General features: G+C 43.1%; 1 protein-coding gene across 1 annotated transcript in view; it reads left to right on the top strand.

The window, feature by feature from the left end:
* Window positions 1–24,292, top strand: part of LOC141981535 (glutamate decarboxylase 1-like) — a 69,686-nt gene that overhangs the window by 5,772 nt on the left and 39,622 nt on the right. The window contains 1 exon segment of the mRNA XM_074943187.1: window positions 23,535–23,606. Within this exon segment, the coding sequence (XP_074799288.1) occupies window positions 23,535–23,606 (72 nt within the window).

Below are 24,292 nucleotides of genomic sequence, written 5' to 3'. Positions count from 1 at the left end.
TTCATAATTTTTAAAAAATGCAGCTAATTATCCATCCTTTCCTAGAGTGATGTCAAGTAAACTTAACCTTTGCCGCTATTCAGGAAAGCACTTAAGTTTATTCCTATTCAGGAGCGATTGGCTTTGGTGGACTTAAGCACAAATGCTCTCCTGATTAGGTATGCTTTTCAGAACCAGGGCTCTATTGCAGAAAGCCCATAAAAGATTCCCTACACCAATGATTCCCCACAGTACCTCGGCATGGGGGAGTAGGCAGTTAGATTAGTTGCATAGGAAGAACATATACATATCTGTGCACTGGGGAGACAATTTATGAGCTGGTTCTGAATATTGGTGTGGAAGGGAATGTTATGGGAAAATGAGGGAGAGATCAGTGGACATCAAATAACCACAAACTCCCACACAGCTTGTATGGAAGGGTCAGGGCTGGTATTTCAGCTCGGGGCTAAAAATGTGGGCATGGAGCTGTTGCAAAGCTGCCCCTTATCATGATTTTGAGTTACAGTTTTGCCCACCAAGTCCCACTCCATTGCACCACCTCAATGTCTATGTAGTTCCTCACTTAACCCTCTCCTCCCCCTGTGTCCTGGCATGGCCACTCAAGGGCCTATCACAACTCAAGGGCCTGTCACAACTACAGTGCCTGTACTTGGGAACTGCTCCTGGGAACATAGGATTATCCTGAGGGGGACAAACAGGGAAGAGATGGGGCCATAGTAAAGTTCAGTTGTGCTCTGCCTCTTACTTGGGCCAGTAGCCAAATACAACAATTTGGCTTTGAATGACTAGATGGAGTAATTAAGAAAACGAAAGAAGTGATCTTTACTTTAGGCTATGATAACTCACTCTTGATCTAATTTTGGTCATTGAAGGAAGATGAAAGGTCCTAAAGGAACATTCTGTTCTCACCAAGGGTATGTTGTTATGCTTTTAGAAAAGCAAATATCTGATAACACTGGAGATTTGCAGAATAAAATATATGGATGCTTTTTGATCTGATACTGCTTAGAAAGATATCGTGCCAGCACAAAATACTGAATAAGAGTAACACATGAAGTCTTTGTAACAATTGATAGGACTATGAGACATGATTTTTAAAGCCATGGAAAGTATACTGTATAAAGATATGCTTTCAAACACAAATCCAAGTATTAAAATAAAGGAACCTTTCACTGTGTGAACTGGAAGATAAACTGCTTATAATGAGACAAAGAAAACTGGCCTTACCAAAATAAGGTTGCTGTTTAAGGTTCAGGACCCAGTTTTCAGTAGTGAATGCTTCTTGAAGGAATAACCATAGGATCCATGACTTAAACTGTCATTCAGGACAACACTTTATCTTCAGAAAAATCTCATTTAGAGTTGAGATGTCTAGTGAAATTCACCTCTTCAGACAGCTAAACAAATAGCCTTGTAATGTTCATTATTTCTTATGAACTGTACACCACTGAAGACATATTGCCACCTCCCCCCCACCCCAGCCCACTTCTACAAAGGTTCTGGCACCCTTGGTTAGGACTTGCAGATGCAAGCTGGACTGAATAACTTGGAGGGGAGACTGCTGGGTGACGAAAGTGGTCAGTGGAAGCATGTGACTTGGAGAATCAGGCAAAGGAAAAGACTGGTTAATGAAGGAAAAACAAAGCTCTGGAACAGGTTTGCTGAGTTGGAAAATGAAGAAGGGGCACAGCAGGCAGTAATAGAAGGTGGGAGGGCAAGGAAGAGAAGAGCGGCTAGTTCTGTATGAAGAGGGGAAGAGCCAGTGGAGATGCCCAGAATTCAGAACCCCAGGAGGATACAGGATGACTTGCAGATGATTGCAAGAGAGAATAAAAGACAAGAGGACTTGCAGCCAGAAAGAACAGGCAGGAGGCCGGAGAATCACACCATCACCTTGAAAAGGCAGGTTTATGTGACTGGGGACTCCCTACTAAGAAGAACAGACAGGATTGTCACCAGAGCTGATCTGGAGAACAGAAGAGTGTGCTGTCTGCTGGGAGCTAAGATACAGGATGTGGACCTAAGGCTGAAGAGGATCCTAATGGGAGCAGAAAAGACTCCACTGATTGTCCTTTATGTGGGAACAAATGACACAGCTAGATTCTCGCTGGAGCATATCAAGGGAGACTACGTGAGGCTGGGGAAGATGCCAAATGAAATGGAGGCTCAGGTGTCTCCAGTGGGATTCTGCTGGAGGAGGAGGAGAAGGAAGGCAAGACAAGATTTTGATGATTAACAGATGGCTCAAGCAGTGGTGCTATAAGGAGGACTTTGGGATGTTCGACCACTGGGAGGCATTCATGGGCAGAGGACTGTTGTCATGGGATGGACTCCTCCTGAGTCGGGAGGGAAATAGACTTCTGGGATGGAGGTTGGCACAACTCATTCAGGAACTCAGTAATTCAGTAAACTAGGAACTCGGGGGAGACAGTAGGTAGGTGCTCATGTAATCTCCACACCTAATTTTAACATTCAGAGGGAAGAATATCAAGTAAGAAAGGATACAGCAATGGAGAAAGGAACAGCAGTGGGTAGGAGAACGGACATTAAGGGGAAGGATAGTGCTGATATAGGTCAGATATAGTCATATAGGTGGAACTGGCAGTAGAATAAATGTACCCAATCGGGTGAGGAATGTGGGAAAAGCCAAGCAGCAGCAATTAAGATGTGTGTACATGAATGTGAGGAGCCTGGGCAACAAAATGGAGGAACTAGAACTACCGGTGCAGGAAGTGAAACTAGATATTATAGGGATAACAGAAACATGGTGGAATAGTAGTCATGACTGTAATACAGGTATTCAAGGGTATGTGCTCTTCAGGAAAGATAGAAGTAAAGGCAAGGGTGGTGGAGTAGCATTGTATACTAATGATGAGGTGGACTGTAAATAAATTAGGTGTGATGGAATGGATAAGACAGAGTCTGTTTGGGGTCAAAATCACTTTGGGGAAGAAAGCTAATAGAGTTTCCCCTGGGCTAGTGCTTGGGGTGTGCTACAGACCCCCCAGAATCCAATTTGGCTATGGATAGAGACCTCTTTAATGTTTTAAATAAATACTACTGGGAATTATGTGATTATGGAAGACTTTTACTTCCCAGGTATAGATTGGAGGATAAGTGCTACTACTAATAGGAGGGCCCAGATTTTCCTGGGTACGATAGCTGACAGATTTTCCTGGGTACGATAGCTGACAGATTTCTCCACCAAACAGTTGCTGAACCAAACCAACAAGAGGGGATGCTATTTTCAATTTGGTATTGGTGAGTAGTGAGGACCTCATAAGAGAACTGGTTGTAGGGGAACAACCGAGGTTTGAGTGATCAGGAGCTCATTCAGTTTAAACTAAGTGGAAGGACCAAAAAAAAAAAAATCTGCAACAAAGGTCCTTGATTTCAAAAGAACTAACTTTAAAAAATTAAGGGAATTAGGGACATGGACAGAACTGAAGGATCTGAATGTGGAGGAGGCTTGGGATTACTTTGAAAGTTGCAAAAGCTATCTGAAACCTACATCCCAAGCAAGGGGGAAAAATTTGTAGGGAAGTGTTGCAGACCAAGCTGGATGAACAAGCATCCCAAACAGGTGATTAAGAGAAAGCAGACAACCTACAAGGAATGGAAGATAGGAGGGATCAGCAAGGAAAACTACTTCTTTGAGGTCAGAAAGTGTAGGGATAAAGTGAGAACTGCCCAAAAGCCCAGCAGCACTGGACCTTGCAAAGGGAATTAAAACCAGTAGTAAAAGGTTTTATAGCCATATAAATAAGATGGAAAGATGAAGTGGGAATGCTAAACACTGAGGATGGGGTGGAGATTAAAGATAATCTAAGCATGGCCCAGCGCCTAAACAAATACTTTGCCTCAGTTTTTAATGGGGCTAACAGAATCACAGAAATATAGGACTGGAAGGGACCTCAAGAGGTCATCTAGTCCAGTCCCCTGCACTCATGGCAGGACTAAGTATTATCTAGACCATCCCTGACAGGTGTTTGTCTAATGAAGAGCTTAGGGGTAATGGCAGGGTGGGTAATGGGAATGAGGATATGGAGGTAGAAATAACCACATCCAAGGTGGCAGTCAAACTCAAATAGCTTAATGTGCCTAAATCGGGGGGCTTGGATAATCTCCATCCAGGGATTATTAAAGGAACTGGCACATGAAATTACTAGTCCAATAGCAAGGATTTTTAATGAATCTGTAAACTCAGGGGAATTGCTAATATAGTTCCTATTTTTAAGGAAGAGGGGAAAAAAAGTGATCCGTGAAACTACAGGCCTGTTACTTTGACCTCAGTTGTATGCAAGGTCTTGGAACCAGTTTTGAAGGAGAAAGTAATTAAGGACATAGAGGCAGGGGTGGCAGGTTTGTAGAAATTTTGGTGATGCCCAGAACACCCAGAACCTGCCCTCACCGCCCACTGCAAGTTCCCCTCCCGCACCTGCCTAAGGCTCTGGGAGGGAGTTTGGTGGGGGGAGGGGGTCTGGGGTGCAGGCTCTGGGATGGAGTTTGGGTAGAGGCTCTGGGCTGGGGCAGGGGATTGGGATGCAGGCTCTGGGAGGGAGTTTGGGTTGGGGAGGTAGTCTGGGATGTAGGCTCTGGGAGGGAGTTTGTGTGCTGGGTGCAGGCTCAGGGATGGGGTAGAGGGTGGGGGTGCAGGCTCTGGGAGGGAGTTTGTGTGCTGGCTGCAGGCTCTGGGCTGGGGGTGGGGTGAGGGGTGCAGGCTCTTGGAGGGAGTTTGGGGTGACGGGGTGCAGGAGGAAATTTGGGGGCTGGAGGGTGTGTGTGGGGAGAGGGTGGGGGTGCAGGCTCTGGAAGTGGATGGGGGGTTCAGTGCTTACGTGGAGCACCCCCTCCGGCAGAGGCTCCTAGGCGAGGCAGGCCAGGGGGTTTCTGTGTGCTGCTGTTCCCAAGTACCGCCCCCGCAGCTTCCCATTGGTTGCAGGGGCATTCAGGGTGGGGGCCACGCGCAGTGGCACAGGCTCTCCCCCTCCCCCATGGGCTGAAAGGACATGCTGGCAGCCACATGGAACGAGTGCGCAGGAAGCCGCTCAGCCCCACTGCACTGCCGGGTGGCAGCAGGAGCCCCTGAGCTGTTTTAAATCGCCTGGGGGCGGCAGGCGGGGTCAGGGGACATGTCGTGGGGGAGGGGCGGAGGGTGTGCAGGTGGGAAACTTTGCTGGAGCCGGGCCCCTAGGCCAGGAATATTCCTGATGCCCAGGCACCGCAGGCCCATAGAACTCGCCGCCCATGCGTAGAGGTAACGGTAATTGGGATAAAATACAACATGGTTTTAAAAAATGTAGATTGTGCCATCCAGCCTGATCATCTTTGAGAAGATGTCTAAAAAATCAGCTAAAGGAAATGCAGGTAGATCTAACCTACCTGGATTTCCATAAGGCATTTAATACAGTTACACATGGGAAATTATTACTTAAATTGGAGAAGATGGGGATTAATATGAGAATTGAAAGGTGGATAAAGAACTGGTTAAAGGGGAGACTACACATGGGTCATACTGATTACTAGTAGCATTCCTCAGGGGTCGGGATTGGGACCAATCTTATTTAACATTTCTGTTAAAAAATGGGAATGTGCGCTCATTAAAATTTGCGGATGACACAAAGCTGGGAGGTATTGCCAATACAGAGGAGGACCAGAATATCACATGAAAAGATCTGGATATCTTTGTAAACTGGAGTAATAGAAATGGGATGAAATTTAATAGTGCAAAGTTCAAGGTCATGCATTTAGGGACTAACAAGAAGGATTTTTGCTATAAACTGGGAAGTGACAGAGGAGGAGAAAGACCTGGGTGTATTGGTTGATCACAGGATGACTACTGGTTGATTGATCACAGGATGACTGCCTGCATGTGTTCTCTATGCATGCTGCACTGGCTCTGGCCAGATAGCCCATACAGCAGGCTCCGATCGAACTGCCCAATAAGACCACTGGACTTGGTTTAGTAGTGAAGGCATCCAGACAGATTTACTGCCGACAAAGCACAGCGCTAGTGCCCCGGCTCAATGGTTGCAGGTACACTAAGACATGTACGCCCATGACAATGGACGCAGCTCAATCAGTGGCGGGACTTTCCACTGCCCCCTAGGCTGGATGAAGGGTTAAAGAGAGGAATCCCAACATTTATAGACTGAGACAAACAATCTGGGTTAAACAACTTACTTATCATCTTACGCATTTCATGCCATGTTTGTTACTTCCTCTTGTACTTTCCTCCTGATGTTTCAGACAAAACATTCCTATTCACCACTTTTACTCCTGATGTGTCAGACAAAATATCACTATTCATCACTTTTGTCAAACCATTTTATCATGTGCTAGGTTGGGGGGTTCTTGTGCTCGCCTGCTGGAATGTATTTACATATTCAGTGTGTTTTAGCAATGCTAGCAATACTGGTGCCAAGTCCATATACCGGACATGGTTTGCAGGCAAGCATCTGCTTTTGACAGGGCCTGACTGTTGCTAGGAGCATACCTTCTGCTCATTTTGGTTCAGGCCTTGCACCAGGACCATGCTTCAGGCTCTTTCTACTACAACTATGAGCTGCCAACGTGATGTGGCCGTGAAGAAGGCTAGTGCAGTCCTAGGATACATCGGTCGAGATATTTCCAGTAGAGACAAGGAAGTGTTAATACTGTTATACAAGGCACTGATGCGACGTCATCTGCAATACTGTGTGCAGTTTTGGTCTCCCATGTTTAAGAAAGATGAATTCAAACTGGAACAGGTGCAGAGAAGGGCCACTAGGATGATCCAAGGAATGGAAAACTTACCTTCTGAGAGGAGATTCAAAGAGCTTGGCTTGTTTAGTCTTACCAAAAAGAAGGCTGAGGGGAGATACGACTGCTCTCTATAAATACATCAGAGGGATAAATACCAGGGAGAGGGAGGAGTTATTTATCTTAAACGCCAGTGTGGACACAAGAACAACAGGCTATACTGGCCATCAACAAGTTTTGGCTTTAAATTAGATGAAGGTTTCTAACCCTCAGAGGAGCGAAGTTCTGGAACAGCCTTCCAAGAGGAGCAGTGAGGGCAAAAAACCTAACTGGCTTCAAGGCTGAGCTTGATAAGTTTATGGAGGGGATGATATGATGAGACTGCCTACAACAACATGTGGCCCATCACAACTGCCAGTAGCAAAAATCCCCAATGGCCAGTAATGGGACACTAGATTGGGAGAGCTCTTGAGTTACTACAGACAATTGTTTCCCAGCTGTCTGCCTGGTGGGTCTTGCCCACATGCTCAGAGTCTAACTGATCACCGTATTTGGGGTCAGGAGGGAATTTTCTCCTGGGTCAGATTGGCAAAGATCTTGGGCGGGGGAGAGGTTCACCTTCCTCTGCAGCATGGGTCACTTGCAGGTTTAAACGAGTGTAAATGGTGAATTCTCTGTAACTTGAAGTTTTTAAACCATGATTTGAGGACTTCAGTAACTCAGCCAGAGGTTATGGGTCTATTACAGAAGTGGGTGGGTGAGGTTCCATGGCCTGCAATGTGCAGGAGGTCAGACTAGATGATTATGATGATCCCTTCTGACTGTAAAGTCTGTGAGTGTGTTCTAGCAAAGTCATAGTGTGTTAAATTGTATGACCGGGGGAGGAACAACCTTTGTGCTACATCTGATACAGAACTTTCTATGGAAAAACAACTTCCAGATTGTTTTATGGTAAAACAAATTTCAAAAATGTTCCACAGCACTACTTTGGGCTTTTAAAAGAAGATTTGCTATCACATGTATTGTGTCTGTATTTCAGTGATTGCAAAACAGAATGGATTATTACAACAAATAAGCATCCATGGACAGAAAGTAATTTATTCCTTCTAAAAATACTAGTCAGGTTTTATTACAATATCTGAGAACTATAACTATAAGCAAACTCTAAAATGTGCAGAGTTGCCCCGGAAGACATGCTGCATTCAATTGTTCCGCTTTTTATTGCTGGCTGAGGTCATAGTTAATTTGTAATGGGTGTAAAATGAGCCAGCTTATTAATTTAAAATGCATAATTAGTTTTTTTGTTTGTTTTTTTTTCCTCTAGCTGCTTGTAGGTATGTGCTGATGGAAGCATTTAATTATATCATAAACTGTGGCCTAGTCCACTTTCCACTTCTGAACATTGCCAGACTTCAGACTTTCTGTATTTGGCTGCAATACCCCCTGATGGGCTCCTGAAAGTGGGTTGCTTCTGTCACACTTAACTGAATGATATGAAAATGATTGGCTCATGTGATTTAAAATGTATACCTTCTGACAGTTCAGTGCATCAGAGAGAGAATGAGTACTCTTGTGTTTTTTACTTCTCTTGAGGATTCATAGTGTACCGCACGCCATCAACTTCTCAGGCCAGATTCAGACGTGGTGTAAGTGGGCTTCGGTGGGAGCTGCTTAAGGTTAGCTACCAAATTCAGGCTTGGCAAAATCTTTATAATGCACAAATATTTATCTTGGATATTCTTTTTTTCATATAATAGTCTCACCATTATTTACCTACTGGTACTTTGAAATACTTGTCATCTATTGAGCCTTTACAGATATTAGTCCTCCTGTTTCTATAAAGACTATACTTTTACTTATTGTTTAATGTACTCTTGTTCCCTTATTATTCATTTCTATCTCCTATTACTCTACATCGTGTCCGGCTTTTTATCGCTCACTTTCTTATCCACTTTGATTGCTGTTGCTCATTTGTTGCTGTTGCTCCTGGGATGTGGAGCTTTGTCTAAAATTCTTTCTGAGTATAACGTTTCCATTAAAAATTGTGTTTGTGTCTGAAGCATTATCTAATGATTATAACAAAAGCCATTTTAATGTTGGGCTGAGATAAGTGGCTATCTTTTATAGGTTTGATCTGTCCTGTAGAAAAGACAGGCAGTTGCCCAGGGCAGCAAAATATTAGGGACTGCTAAATGTTCACTAGCTATTTCTGTTTGAGTGGCTACCAGATGATAAGAGGGAGTTGTCAAGGCATGAATAACTATAGCTGGCCCTGAACTTTCATTTCTTGCTTTTGATTACCTCATTTCAACCTTTGAACATTTGGTTTTTATTTGAAAAATAGGTTATCAGAATAAACAAGTAGGCGTTCACTTCTGGGATTGTTGTAATGGCATATCCAGTATCAGCGCAAAATGCTGATTAAAAATTAGACTCATGCGGACTCACAGGGAGAGGTTCTGGTGACTTCACAAAAGCTTGAGGGCCAGACTTTTTAAAGGGGGCTCCGTCTATTATCTACTTTTTTCACTGGCCATCAATTGTACAATTTTCTAAGCACTAGTAAATGCAAGCTTAAATAGACCATAGTGAAGTGTCTCCTATTTGCAGATACAAATGGTGTTTGTGCCCACAATTCAGGTAGTTGTCTAAATTTTGTTTCACTCCTAAATTATTGTGTCCACAAAATTGCATCTGTTCTGTGTTGGGAGAGCAAATATCACAAATTAGAGGGTTTGTTGTTGGTGTTTTTTTTTTTTTTTCAAAAAAATTTGGCCCTGAATATTTCTTATCTATTAGTTGTTAAGTGATGACAGACTAGCCTTGAAAAAGAGACATAAAGGGTATCTGCCCCACGGAGCTAAAAACCTAAAAAGACAGTGGAAAGAATATCATGATATATTCTGTGTTTATTTATAAACTGTCTTCTTGTGGGTCTTGAAGTAGATGTGAGTTTTTCAGAGCCATTTGAATGAGGATGGAATGCTGGCTTTGCCAATGTCATCACAATTTCAAAAGGTAATATTTTACCAAATGGAATTTTGATCAGACATTAGTTTTCTGGAAAGTTGGCCAGAATTCCCCAGTTAAAAATAAAGGCCCCGATCCTTGGCTAAGGAAGATGGATGGAGTCTCAGGATGATGTGCAGGTACGAGACTTCAGAAAACACTATTAATGAACACGTATATGGGAGAAGAGACCAATGCAAGAACTACAACCACAGCTGCCTGAGGGACAGACAGGCTATCCATGACCGTTGCAGACTGTTGTATCTTTGCTTTGTGCAGTTCATGTTTTTTGCATAAGGTGTTTGATGTGTGCCTTGCTTCAAAGCTGTTAATAGCAACAGGACAAATCTGCTGCCACCTTGCTCTGTCGTGGGCTGTTGCTTCCCAGATACTTGGATTGACCTGAAATGCTTTCAAGCTTGACTTCATTGTGTCTTTATGTAATTCGTACTGACCACCATGAGATTCGGTGCCTTGCTTTAACTGACGGTAAAATATGGTGCTGGATGGTCTCGAGTCCGCATATGAATGAGGTGACCAGACCAATGCAGCTGAAATTTTATGAGCATGCTTTGGGTGCAGACATCCAACAAGTAAGGATTTTGACATTAGGAATCTTGTCCCACCATTTGACTGTACAAACTGCCAGGAAACCTCACATATGGAACTGATGATGTTTCCTGATATGGGGGCGATGTATTGTCCATGTCTCACAACCATATAGAAGTGTTGTTACCATAGCTGCCCAATAGACGTTTAGCAGAGTGTTTTATTTTGAAACCCCTGTCATTCCAGAGGCAGTGTGACAACATGCCAAATGCGGAGCTCGCCTTGGCATTCTGTGAGAGCATGGCTCCCTAGATAACAAAACTTCTCCACGGGCTTGAGTGGAGCATTGTTGATCTTAATAATTAGGTGGACGTGTGCATCTTCTGGCAGAGGATGGTACAATTTTTCAGTTTTCTTTAGGGTAATTGTGAAACCAAAGCTGTTAACTGCACAAGCAAAGTGATTAGTTATAAATTGGTCGAGTGAGCAACACCGTGCACAGTTATCAGCAAATAGAAGCTCCTCAATAAGTAAATCAGCTGCTTTTGCACAAGCATGGAAGCATTGCAGAAAAAACAACTTCCTATGGGTGTTGAACTGAATAAATACTACTCTGTCAGTGTTATGAAATGCATCCATAAGCTAAGGGTGAGTAGTGTATCATGCAAATCAGGATGCGTATGGAAGGATTTGCAAAGTCTGGTTTTAACTTTTAAGTGTTCTTTGTACTGTCCTGATCCTAGGAGAATTGTGTGTAAGCCAGTCCCCTCAGACAAGTATAAGGTACAACTTCCCCAAGAGGGTTAGGCTCTGATCCAAAGTCCGAAATGAATGGGAGTCTTTCTGTTGACTTCAATGGGCTTTGGATTAGGCCTTTATAGAGCATCTGGGAATCATCAAGGCACCTGGCAGAGCTGGTCACATAAATCTCACACACACACACTCTGAAAGTGATAACTCAAATGCCAAGTTAGAAGGTCTAGTCTATAGGCCACAGCACACATTGTCCAAATTCAGTTACTCTGACTTCCTCATGTCAGATCCAATTTTTTTCCCTTCTATTATTTTTGCTCTGTAAATCATAACTATCTGCACTGTGTGTGTGCACACATCTATGTATGAACACACATATATATTTTTATATGGCACTCTTTTTTTAACAGTCCCAGCCATGCTCCATTCTCTTTCTCCTCCCTTCTCCTCCCCCACTCTCCCACATGACCCCTACTTTCAGATCCAGGAAGGGGCTGTCATAAGTGCTCCAATGGCTGCCACACAACCAGAGGATTTTTCTATGGGAGGCCCTCCTGCCGTCAGCGATGTTAATTTTATGTCATCAATTCAGTTTATGGTACAGCACTAGATTGCTGCACTACAGTGGAGAAATTGAGACAGAGTGTTAACACATCATAAAATAACTTACCAATGACTGTTAAAGTAGATAAATACTTATCTCAGTTAGCCTCTCTGAGAAATCTGCTTTAAGAAATTGGGTACTATAATAAGGACAGAGGAGCACTTTTATTAATTTGCTACCTTCTGACTGGTTGCAGTTCAAGAGAGGCTGGATTCACCAGGTCACTGTCCTTAATCTATAAATACAGGTGACCAATTTAAAAGATGTGTAAGATTAATTTTGTCTTCAAATTTATATATCTGGAGAACACACAATGCTCAAAGAGCTGTTTGAAAGGCAAATGAAGCTTTTACATCTTCCAGAATTGTTGTGGCAGGCTTTATTATGGTCCTCATCTTGAATTCCCTCCATGAAAGGAGAGAATGCAAGCAGCTGCTTTAAGAACCTTTCTGACTTTTTCTATATCATAGTGCTATCATTAACAGTGTGTCAGTTTGTGCTTCAGGAAAGATCTGTAATCACATCAAAAATGAACACTTTGGATACATTTCACCTCTTCAACCCCACTGACTTCAATGGGGTTGTATGGGTTTAAGTGAGGGCAAAATGTGACCTCTTGGCTTCACAGTTGCTTCATTTTTACTCAAGGAGAGCTGGCTTTTCACTTTGCCTTTTCACACAACAAATGCAAATGTGGGGTTCAGACTGACCTACCTGTACTTTCCTAATATAAAGCTAGCATTAGAAGGCGGAGTAGCTGTGAGTCAAATTAGTGAAATAAGTGACTAACGGTTTAATTCTAGAAGTTAGTAAATGTTCATGTTTTTAGTTTTACGCATTTCATACAGACAATAAGGGCAAAATTCCATATTCAGATAAATAAGCATAACTCCTATGAGTGGTAATGGAAGTTGAAAAAACAATAAGTCTGTAAAAATCAGCATGTCTACAATATATAGGCTTGCAATTGCATGCACACTTCCTGCAAATGCACATACATTTACCACAGTACGTGCACAAGCAAGTATGTGGACATCTTAAAACTAATATCTATGTGCAACTGCAGTGTGTTGTAATTGCAGTCACGTTTTGTACATGATGAAAACGTAGCCCTTTGAGTCAAATTATGGACAAAAGGTGAAAAATATACACACTGACATACCTTCATTTGAGGGTGAAATTGATGGAAATGCCTGTGAAAATGTATAATTAGAAGATGAAATAATTTATGTAACCGTAGAAGTTTAATTCATGTGCATTTTTGTACGTGGTCCTCTCACTCAAATGTGCCACTAAATATATTAATCTAGTTAGCAGAGAGAGATCTAATACACCCGTGGCTGTGCAATAGGTTCGTACAAAACCCAAACTCACCAAAAATTAAGATGGGTTCACTTTATATGGGAACCTTATTTCAGGTTTGGAACCTTTTTCCAAACTGGAGTTGATACATTTCACCAAATCTTAGCCCAAGAAACATATACAAACACCTTTCCAATAGGTTCAGTGCCAACTTCTGTGAGCAGACCCTTACGGGTACAAACAACGCTGTATTCAGCAAATGCCATGGTCACATAATCTATATCATCCTCAGTAGGGCTGGTCAAATATTTTTAATTTTTAAACTCTTTTTTCATGCAATATTGGGTTTTCAACAAAATGGAAATTTGTGGGTGCTGTAGTTTGATTGCCTCATGTCCTCTTTTTCCTCTATGGGCCCCAGATGGATTAAGTGCATCATAGAAGACAATCTTCCATCTCCAAAATAAGCTATCTATAAGCCCAATAGCCAGAATTTATTAACTTGGGTATCTAAACATTAGGCTCTGAAAGCCACATTTAGATATCTAAATAAAAGTGGCCCACTCTTCAGAAGTGGTGAGCACCCACAAATCCCACTGAAATCAATGGGAGCTGTTCACAAACAAGCTTTAATTGCTAAGTGTATGCTCTACCTTTCATCTTTTGAGTAACAGTGCACTATTATTAGGAAGTTTACTGTACTGTTTGTCTGTTGCAAACCAGAAACAACTTGTGAAAAAGCTCATGGATTATTGGCAAGTATTCTTGTATTTCCTACACTTAATATTAAATTGGAGACTTGCAGTTCCTGCACACACCCCAAAATATCCCTCCCAGAACCTTTCACAAGTAAATGATATGTTTCTCTTACAACAATGTATTACTTAGGGATCTTTGTTCTTTGTGTTTTTAATATTCTGGGTCAAAAGGGGGCAATGTTGTTATAACAGATTTAAGGTGTCAGTAACAAATCTAAAGTTTAAAAAGCCTTTTTTAAAAAAGTCTGTTCTTAAGCTGGTTGATATTAGAGCTCTGGAAAATGTTTTCACCAGGCGATGAGGGCCTGCAAAATTTCCCCAGTTTCAGATTTCATTACAAATTTGGAACTCAGGTCACTTTAGTTGAAAAGTTAAAGAATATTTCTGGCAAACTTGGACTAACTGATAGCTTCACTCCCAAGCCAAACAAGCTCTGCAGTTTTGCATGTAAGTGGACCAGTTTTGGCTAGATTTTGTTTTCAGTTTTCTGTTTAGTTTTCAATCATAACTTGAAGTGAAATTTGTTGTTATTTAGAAAATGGGAAAGTAAAACCACACGGCACACACCCAAAAAGTTTTGATGGTGCTTGGTGGTGATATCTATCTTAGGTACTTATACAGCTCAGATTACCTGAGGGCCTAAGAACCTCACAATACCCCACGAAGTAGGGAATTATTATCATCCACCTTTTACAGAGAAACTTAGGGAATGTTTACACTGGCAAAGTTACAGTGCCGGGCAGTTACAGCACAACTCAGAGAGCACAGAAGGGAAATGGCTGTTGTGTGTTCACACTGACAGCTGCCTGCGCAATAGTGTGTTCACACTTGTGGCACTTGCAACAGTATTTGGAGCGGTGCACTCTGGGCAGCTATCCCACAGAGCACCTCTTTCTCTTTTGCCACTAAGACTTGTGGGAAGGCATGGGGGGTGGGTCGCAGGGCATCCTGGGTCCTGTCCCAATGCCCCATGATGCATTGCTTCGCATCCCAGCAATCCCTGTGTTGCCGTCCGTATTTGGCACCATCTTTCAGCGGTTTGTCTACTGCACACCCTGCCTCTTTCGGGCAGCAGGAATGGATCCCGAACTGCTGACCAGTATGCTGCTCGCTCTGACCAACACGTCATGCATGAGTGGCAGTGGAGTTATTCCTTAAACTACAAAGGCAAGAGGAGTGCGACATTGATTTTGCCACATGTAGTAGCTATGACACAAGATTGCTTGTGGCATTCACGGAGGTGCTGACCACAGTGGAACGCCGCTTTTGGGCTTGGGAAACAAGCTCTGAGTGGTGGGATCACATCGTGGTGCACGTCTGGGATGATGAGCAGTGGCTTTCAGAACTTTTGCATGAGGAAAGCCATATTCATGGGACTGTGTGATGAGCTAGCCCCAGCCCTGCAGCGCAAGGACATGAGAATGAGAGCTGCCCTGTTGCAGGAGAAGTGTGTGGTGATTGCACTGTGGAAGCTGGCTACTCCAGACTGCTACTGATCAGTCGCTAACCAGTTTGGAGTGGGAAAGCTGACCGTTGGAGTCGTGTTGATGGAAGTGTGCAGGGCCATTAATCGCATCCTGCTCCAAAAGACCATGATTCTGGGCAAAGTGCTTGACATTGTGGATGGCTTTGCACAAATGGGCTTCCCTAACTGCGGAGGGGCGATAGATGGCACACACATTGCAATTCTGGCACCAGACTACCTAGCCACCAACTACATTTCTCAATGGTTCTCCAGATGCTTGTGGATCACCATGGGTGTTTCACAGATATTAATGCAGGCTGGTCTGGAAAGGTGCACGACGCACGCATCTTTCGGAACATTGGCCTGTTCAAGAAGTTGCAAGCAGGGACTTTCTTCCTGGACCAGAAGATCACCAGGGGAAGTCGAAATGCCCATTGTGATCCTGGGAGACCCCACCTACCCCTTAATGCCGTGGCTCATTAAGCCATTAACCGGGCAACTTGACAGCAGCAAGGAGCGGTTCAACAACAGGCTGAGCAAGTGCAGAATGACTGAGTGTGCATATGGCTGCTTAAAAGCCCACTGGCAATGCTTGTATGGGAAGCTGGACCTTGCCGATGATACTATTCCTATGCTTATAGCAGCGTGCTATACGCTCCATAATATTTGTGATGGGAAGGGTGAAAGCTTCACTCAGGGCTGGACTGCAGAATCTCAGTGCCTGGAGGCTGAGTTTGAACAGCCAGAGAGCAGGGCTATTAGAGGGGCACAGTGCAGGGCCATAAGGATCAGGGATGCCTTGAGGCAGCAATTTGAAGCTGAAAGCGACTAATATTTGTTGCTATGCTTGAGATTGCAGTGCTTGTAATGCTAGGAGGTGATTGGTGCACATGATGCAAGAAGGGGCCTTAACATAATTGTATGTTGCTTTGCAGTGCTCCTTTTGCTTTCACTTAATAGAATAAAGATTGCTTTCAAACCACCACAATTATTTTTTATTAAAAGACAACAACTGGAGGAGAGAGTCAAATAAAAAAACTCATCAGCAGGGAGGGGAAGAGGGAAGGGAAGATCTCAAGAGGAGGAGGAGGGGTCCAGGGACAGCTACAGATTTGTTTATGTCCAGGGATCATACCCATCCTTCTCCTTTGGAGTACAGTGCAGCAGGTGCTGTACTTCAGCAGGGTCAAACTGCAGAGGGATGGGTCTTTGAGTGCAGCGGGTAGTGGGAGTCTGCAGTGCTGGACTGTGCGGGGGGCAGAGTGGAATGATGCGGGTAGAGACGGGAGCCAAGAGGTTGATAAGAGTGTGTTGGCAGTGTGTGTATGTGGGGGGGCACATGGGAAAGAGTTTTTTGCTTGGTTTGAAGAGCTAGTATCTCCTGGAGCGTGTCCACTTGGCACTCCATAATGTTTAAGAGCCGCTCTGTGACTTCTTTCTGGTGTGCCACACTCTCCTTTTGGTCCCTCTTCTCACTGTCCCACCACTCCTTCAATTGCTGTTTCTCGGCAGTGGAGTGCATCATAACCTCACAGAGAAAGTCCTCCTTAGTTCTCCTTGGCCGCTTTCTAATTCTCCGCAGCCATTCCGCCACCGCTAACAAAGAAGGAGGCTGGGCTCCCAAGGTCATCTCTGTGAAGTTTAAATGCAACATTTTATAGGAGCAGTATTGTTTGCAACACAGACAACACTGATTCAGTGCTTTAAAACACAGCCAGTACTCACACACCTGTCACTAATTGGCTAACCCCAGGCAAGCACACATGAGCCACAAGACCCCCAAAATGGTGAGTAGCTGCAGGGGCAGGGTAAATCACTCTTCCCGGACCCTGCTGTGCACTGGGCACACGGCTCTTGGGGAGAGCCATCACTATAGGGGGGGGCCTGATAATCATTCCTGTGCCCACACTTTATACAGGATGTGATCATTATGGAAGATCTCACTGCAGAGGGTGAACAGGGAATCCAAGGGAGGGTCTTCTCCAAGCCAGCGGCCTCCTCCCCAGCCCCTATGCAGCTCGCCTGTGTGCAGCAATGGTCTCCCCCTCCATGATAGCAAAGTGGCGTGGGAAAGTTACCATTAATGGGACAAGTAATAAAGCAGCTCTGCTGAGGAACCTGCAGGAGCAGATTGCCCAGTATCTCCGCGAGAGTTTCCTGGAGATCTGAGGGAGATTCACGTGAAGTGAGGGAGTCTATCAACAGCCTCTTCTGTCGCTCAGAGTAGGCATGTGGTGGGAGACAAGCCTGCTTTCTGCAACCCTCCTGCCCCCAACAATTTGCTTCAGCAATTCCCAAAATCAGATCCACTTACCAGGAGCAGGCCACCCGCAGCTCCCATTGGCTGGGAATGGCGAATCGTGGCCACTGGGAGCTGCGGGCGGCCGTGCCTGCGGACAGTCAATGTAAACAAACTGTCTCGCGGCTTGCCAGCAGATTACCCTGACAGGCCGCTGGTTGACCACCACTGTTCTAGATGCTACCAAAGAAAAGAGTCTTTCCAATTTGTTTCTGAAGTGTCAATTGCAGTCTTGTTGTTTTGGAGCATTAACTGCAGCTTGTGAGATTTCCTTTTCTTGTTTGAAAATAATTTTGCCTCAAAGGATGAGCATGAGCAATCAATTCAATGAAAGTAAGAGAAAACTAATTCTCCTGTCATACAAAAGTGACTTCAAAACTGGACCTAGAAATCTTTGAAGAAGAATTCAGATCTTGTTATCCAAGAAGACTTCAAGTTTCTATGAACAATCTTTCCATAACAGCAATTTCATGTTAAGAGCTATACTTTTATATTTCTGAATGTTTGAATGTTTTGAATGCTTTTGTAGGTTTATACTGAATGATCACAAATGTGTAACTTATTTTTCCTGATTTCACAACTATAAAGTTTTTAAAGAGGCTTCTGGCTGAGACTGTTTTTCACTAACTACATGAACTTCTGAAGGCAAGCACAACTGCCCCTCTTGTCATGCAGTCTAACCCATCCGCCCTGCCCCCATGTTGATGTCCTAGCTACAGGGCTTTCAGCAATATCTTTTAAAGGTTGCAATCCAAGAATATGCATTAGGGCAGAAAATATGAATTAGTAATCATCATTCATTTTATTCAAATCTACTGAGAAAGTGTGATTATTTTGACACATTCACAATTTAAGCTACACTGGCCTGTTAACCCTTTTAGACACTTTGTAAAGGTGCAGAAACAGAAGCAGAAAACTAATTATATTCATATACTGCAAAGTAGTTATTTTCAGTATTTTTGTTTCCCACCAGATTTATTATTCATGTAGCCATAAGCACACAGGGTAGTCATTAATACTTATTCTGCAATACCTGCATATCCTGCTTACTCAGAGATGTTCAGAATCAACCTGTCTCACTATGAAGAAATATCTAAAAAGCAGAATGTCATTTTCAGCTTCCCTTTATCATAAACACTTGCATTTACAGATCTGAAAGTCCTGGATTCTGGACTCCAATTTTCATGTTACAGAAAGACTGTTTGACTACCTCCCCATTCTTATGGTAGATTTCAAGACAATACTTGCGTAGCTTCTTTAGGTGGTCTCAAATGTGATCTCAGAAACAAAGCTTCCATCCAGTCATTCTTGCTCTCTTTCACTACCTTCAGAGACTGCCTCAACCTCGTTAAACATATTCCTAAAAGCCAGTGAGATCAAACCATACTGGTCTGTCTACCTCTTTTTTGCCACACTTTATCACATTTTTTTCATTGGATCTTGCACAACCTGCCTCAATTAAGTTCAAAAGCATTCAAAATGACCTTGAGAAGCCTGTCTGGTAACCCACTCAGCAGGTCTATATAGTTGTGCAGAAAATCTAGCAAGTCTTCTCCTTTCCCAGACCAATAAAAGGTGGAAAAGAACACACTGTGTGGCCCAGCAGCAATCAATTGAGCTAATTAAGAAATAGGCTTCCTCTTTCCCTGGCTCCTCTCTTGGTTTTATATGAAGTAACAGAAGGAAGTTGACAGGAAGGTGGCCAGGAAGTAAGACAAGGATTGCCACTTTTTTATAAGTTACCTGTTCTATGTTGATCCTCTCCAGATTGCTGAACTTCACTCGAAAACAACTGACAAGAGGCCCACTCCCAAAGAATCCATCCACAATTTACACTAGCCACATTGTGTGTTGAGACAGGACCTTGTAAACTTAGTTTGTACTATAGATTCCAGTGCAGTGTAGACATGTTCAATGAAGCTGATATTTAAATATGAAGACATGACTGAATGCAGCAACTAAAATTCTCGATAATCTGTACCCTTTATTGGAAACAAAAACTATAGAACCTGTATCTTACCTAATTAAAATTAGGGTAAAGTGAGCAATAACAAAAAATCAACCAGAAACTTTTTTTTTCCCCAAGTGTAACAGGAACAGGTTGTGAAACAAAACCAGCACTAGGACAGAACACAGACAACAAGAGCAAAGCTTATGCCAGGTACTATACATTGATTTGACATTTGACCTTACTTCCTCTCCTTCTACAGCATAGGAGTTAGAGTAGCTTTTTCTTCCAAGTGCAAGGAACATGAAAATTGAGGGTGCCACATACAAACCACTCAAATGTGGGTGCTCTTCATTCAAACAGTGTGAGAAGTGTGGCTGGACACCATGATTCTTCAAACACCATTTTGTAAAGTGGAAACTGCAGGGAACTTTTTCACATCACTTCTAAAAAAGATCTCTTCAGCATAGCAACAAACAAACAAAAAACCCTAAAGCCCGAACACACTCTACTTTGAGCAGTCACCAAACCACAACCTCGCAAATGTTTTCTGCACGATTCCAACTCTATCCTTGGGCCAGCATTAGCTAGTATGATTAGTTAAACGTATCTGTAATGATGAAATAAAATGAACCCTGCCACAAGGGCATGCTATCCTTGTATCTTTTGTATACTACTGCATACAGTGGCGGATTAATGATTTTGCCGCTCCTAGGCCCTGAAATAATTGCCGTTCCCCCCCCCCCCAGCAGCTCCCCGCCCCCGCTCACCTCCACTTCGCCTCCGCCTCCTCCCCTGAGTGCGCCTCCGGATCCTGCTTCTCCCCGCTCCCTGCCAGTGTTTGTGCACGAAACAGCTTCGCGAAGGAGAGGGGAAGTGGGGGAACGCAGTGCGCTCAGGAGAGGAGGAGGGGCCAGGGCAGGGATTTGGGGAAGGGGAACCAATAGGGGCAGGGAGGAGGCGGGGAGGGGAAGGGGTGGAGTTGGGGCGGGGCTGGGGGCAGAGGGCACGAACCTGCACCAGGGGAAGCAGCCTCTGGCTGCTATTATAAATTTGCTGCCCCTGCACATTTGTTGGTCTAGGCATTAGTACACCACTGACTACACACAGTAGAACCTCAGAGCTATGAACACCTTGGGAATGGAGGTTGTTCATAACTCTGAAATGTTGATAACTCAGAACACAACGTTATGGTTGTTCTTTCTAAAATTTAGAGCTGAACATTGACTTAATACAGCTTTGAAACTTTACTATGTAGAAGAAAAATGCTGCTTTTAACCATCTTAATTTTAATTAAACAAAACACAGAAACAATTTCCTTACCTTGTCAATTTTTTTAAAAAAAAATTTTCCCTTTATTTTTTCAATAGTTTTTGTTTAACACAATACTGTACTGTATTTGCCTTTTTGTTTGTTTCTACTGCTGCCTGATTGCATACTTCCGGTTCCAAATAAGGTGTGTGGTTGACCAGTCAGTTCTTAAATCTGGTTCGTAAATCGTAACTCTGAGGTTCTACTGTGTTCAAGACATTGCCCAATACAGGAAACAGAAACTATGACAGAACAAAAGCACCTCTCAAAGACATCAAACCTAATAAATATGAACTTTGACCATTATATTGTCTGTGGAAGATATTTCAGCAGGAATGAAAAAATGTGGTATACCATTATACTGAACTAGAATGTCTAGCAGCTTCCTGTGAATTTGTGGATGTCCATTTGAGGCAATAGAAATTGCTGCCTGCCAGCCACCTTAGAAAATGGAATATATGAAACTCCCTTAATCCCACTTGTTATATTCTTACATATAGCTGATATAAGCAAGTATAGCAGGTATACAGGCTCAACAGAAAGGAGTTAAATAAAGCCAGTAATGAGACTGCCCTGGTCATTCATGCACAGCCCTTTAGTCTCGCTCACCAGTATCAAAACAAGCATTCGTAAGGTAATAACTGAAGAGGTCTATCATCATACATTAGTAGAGCCCTACCAAATTCATAGTATATTTTGGTCAATATCACAATCATAGGATTTTAAAAATCATAAATTTCATGATTTCAGGTATTAAAATCTGAAATTTCACAGTGTTGTAATTGTAGGGGTCCTGACCCAAAAAGGAGTTGGGGGAGGTTGCAAGGTTATTGTAGGGGGGGTTGCGGTACGGCTACCCTTATTTCTACCCTGTTGCTGGCAACAGCGCTGCCTTCAGAGCTGGGCAGCTGGAGAGCAGCGGCTGCTGGCCAGGAGCCCAGCTCTGAAGGCAGAGCTGCCACCAGCAGCAGCGCAGAAGTAAGGATGACATGGCATGGTATGGCCACTTTCACTTCTGTGCTGCTGCCTTCTGAGCTGGACCCTCGGTGGCATGGTATGGTATTGCCATGCTTACTTTGGCACTGCTGCTGGCAGGGTGCTGCCTTCAGATCTGGGTGCTTGGCAGAGAGTGGCGGCTGTTGGCTGGCTACCCAGCACTGAAGGCAGCACAGAAGTAAGGGTGGCAATACTGTGACCCCCCCCAAAAAAATAACCTTGCCACCCCCCTGCAAATCCCTTTTGGGTCAGGACCCCCAATTTGAAAAACACTGATTGCCCCTGTAGAATCTGTATAGTATAGGGTAAAAGCACAGAAAAGACCATATTTCATGGGAGGAGACCAGATTTCACTGTCCGTGACGTATTTTTCATGGCCGTGAATTTGGTAGGGCTCTGTATATTACTAATATCCACAATTGCCTGGACAATCCACCATGACAATAACAAGAGAGTCACATGTAGAATCGTGAGAGATAGTAGATGGGATCTGCTCTGGAATGGACTACGCTAGGATTTTTCATTTTTAAAAAAGTGTTTTTTTTATTACTTAAACAGCCTGCCTGCAAGCTTTCAGTTAGGTGGAGCCTAGGTTGAGACCACTACCAGGAGCTGAGTCTCAATTTCCAATAAAGCAGAAAGTCAGGGGAGGAGACTTTGGCTCTGCAGCCCGAGCATGCATCAACTCTTCTCCCTCTGCATCAAATCTGTTGTCATTTTTGGAGCCTCCACACTTGGAGACCCGCTTACCTCCATCACCTGATGATAGAGTCCCTCTGCTGCAGGACTCATTGTGGTACAAATCTCCACCAGCATTAAATGAGTTATACCCTACGAAAACCATCCCCCAGTCCCAATTAAGCACACAGCTTGTCCTCAGAGAAGTCCTAGCTTGGCAAGAAGAGAAAGCGGCTAGCCAGAGAGAAGACTGAGAGACACCCACCACAGTTTCATAAGCCTACAGGTAAGTAAAATGGGGGGGGCTTGACTAGATTAATGCAAGATTTCAGCCCTCAATTATGTTAGATTAAAGACTTTTCAAAGCACCAAGAGCACTTTCAAATAAGATGAATAGTAACTCCTGTCTTTCTCTGCTTCGTTTTAAAAGAGAAACTCATGCTCTAAGCTTTTGAGTTGAAGAAAGAGGAAAACACAAGGAAGAAGTGCAAACAGCTGGTGAGAATGTTCACATCTGAGTAACAGGTTAGCATTTTCAGGTGAAAATTAAAAAAACAAGTTCCATCTTCAATGGCAGCTCTAATACTGGACTGCACACACATTGCTTCAGTTTCTCTTCCCCCCACACAGCAAAATCAACGAGAGAGTCCCATAAGTTCCACAGAGCAAGGAATTGATCCTGCAAGTTCCTGAGTACCCTTGATTCCTATTGAAGTCAATGGAAGCTAAGGGTACTTAGCACCTTTCAAGATTGGGCCACAGATACACAAAGTAGTTGAAAATATTAAAGGGAAATTTTGGCAGGCATGCAAACTACTTTAATTATATTAGAGGTTTCCAAGGAAGCCTTGAAAAAGATGGTTATTGCTTTAAAAACAAACTGGTGCTAGCTACTTTAAAAAAAGAGAGGGGGGGGGAGAAAAATCGTACCGCCCCTCCCATTTAGTTTAACTAGTAGGAACGCCCAGAAACTCTGAGCAATACATAGAATATAAACACCAGATAAATCTGTATCTGTGACAAATCAGTTCAGCTGCACATAGTTTGACGAACACACATATTTTGCTTTTGTTTTGTTGTTTTTTTTTTTTTTTGCGAAATTGTACTTTTTATTGCTCCGTGTATTTTCTTGTGCTGTGCTGTTCTTCAGAGAAGCATAGACATGGATTTCAGGACAGGTGCTAACAAGACAAGTAAGTTCAAAGATGACATTAAATAATCTCTTCACTGAACGGCTGAGTATGAAATTATATATACATATAAATTTTAAAAATCAGAATAAAGTTTGTTTAGGTAACCAATTTAAAAAGTGAGGCAGTCTTTGATATGACTTTAGCTATACACAGGGAAATGGAACTATCACTGCATAGCCTTCTCTGGGAAAGAATACAAATATGGATCTGTTTCATACCCCTTAGAGGTCAATGGAAAGACTCCAGCTGACTTCAGTGAGTTTAGAATCATGCCTTTAATTGTCTGATTTATAGCTGTCTGATGTGATACAATCAAATGATGAGGAAGAAGAGAATGTAGAAGAGGGATGACTACATTTCAGTGATAGAGTTTGATATATTATATGTTCATGCCAAAAAGGGGGTGGGAGGGGGAAGCTGGTAACTAGCAGTGTTTTTGTGTCTGAAGAAAGGATAGTAAAAATTAGAGGTGTTTTTTGTAAAGCTATTACATGCTTGATATGTTGAGGCAAAACCAAACAATTTCTACCCCTCTTTCCCAAAGTAGTGTTGAGTTCATTAGGATGTTAAACTTTACTGCTTATAGAAGAGAACGAATCAGCGTTAAGTCTCTACTTATACTCTGTATCTTTGCTTTCTCTCCTGACATTCATTCTCTTTAGTTGTCTAGTGGTTAATCATATTTA

Source organism: Natator depressus, chromosome 2 (genome assembly GCF_965152275.1).
Source record: "Natator depressus isolate rNatDep1 chromosome 2, rNatDep2.hap1, whole genome shotgun sequence".
NCBI lineage: Eukaryota > Metazoa > Chordata > Testudines > Cheloniidae > Natator > Natator depressus.
Note: the sequence above shows the minus strand (reverse complement) of the source record. Positions and strands in the feature narration are given on the sequence as shown.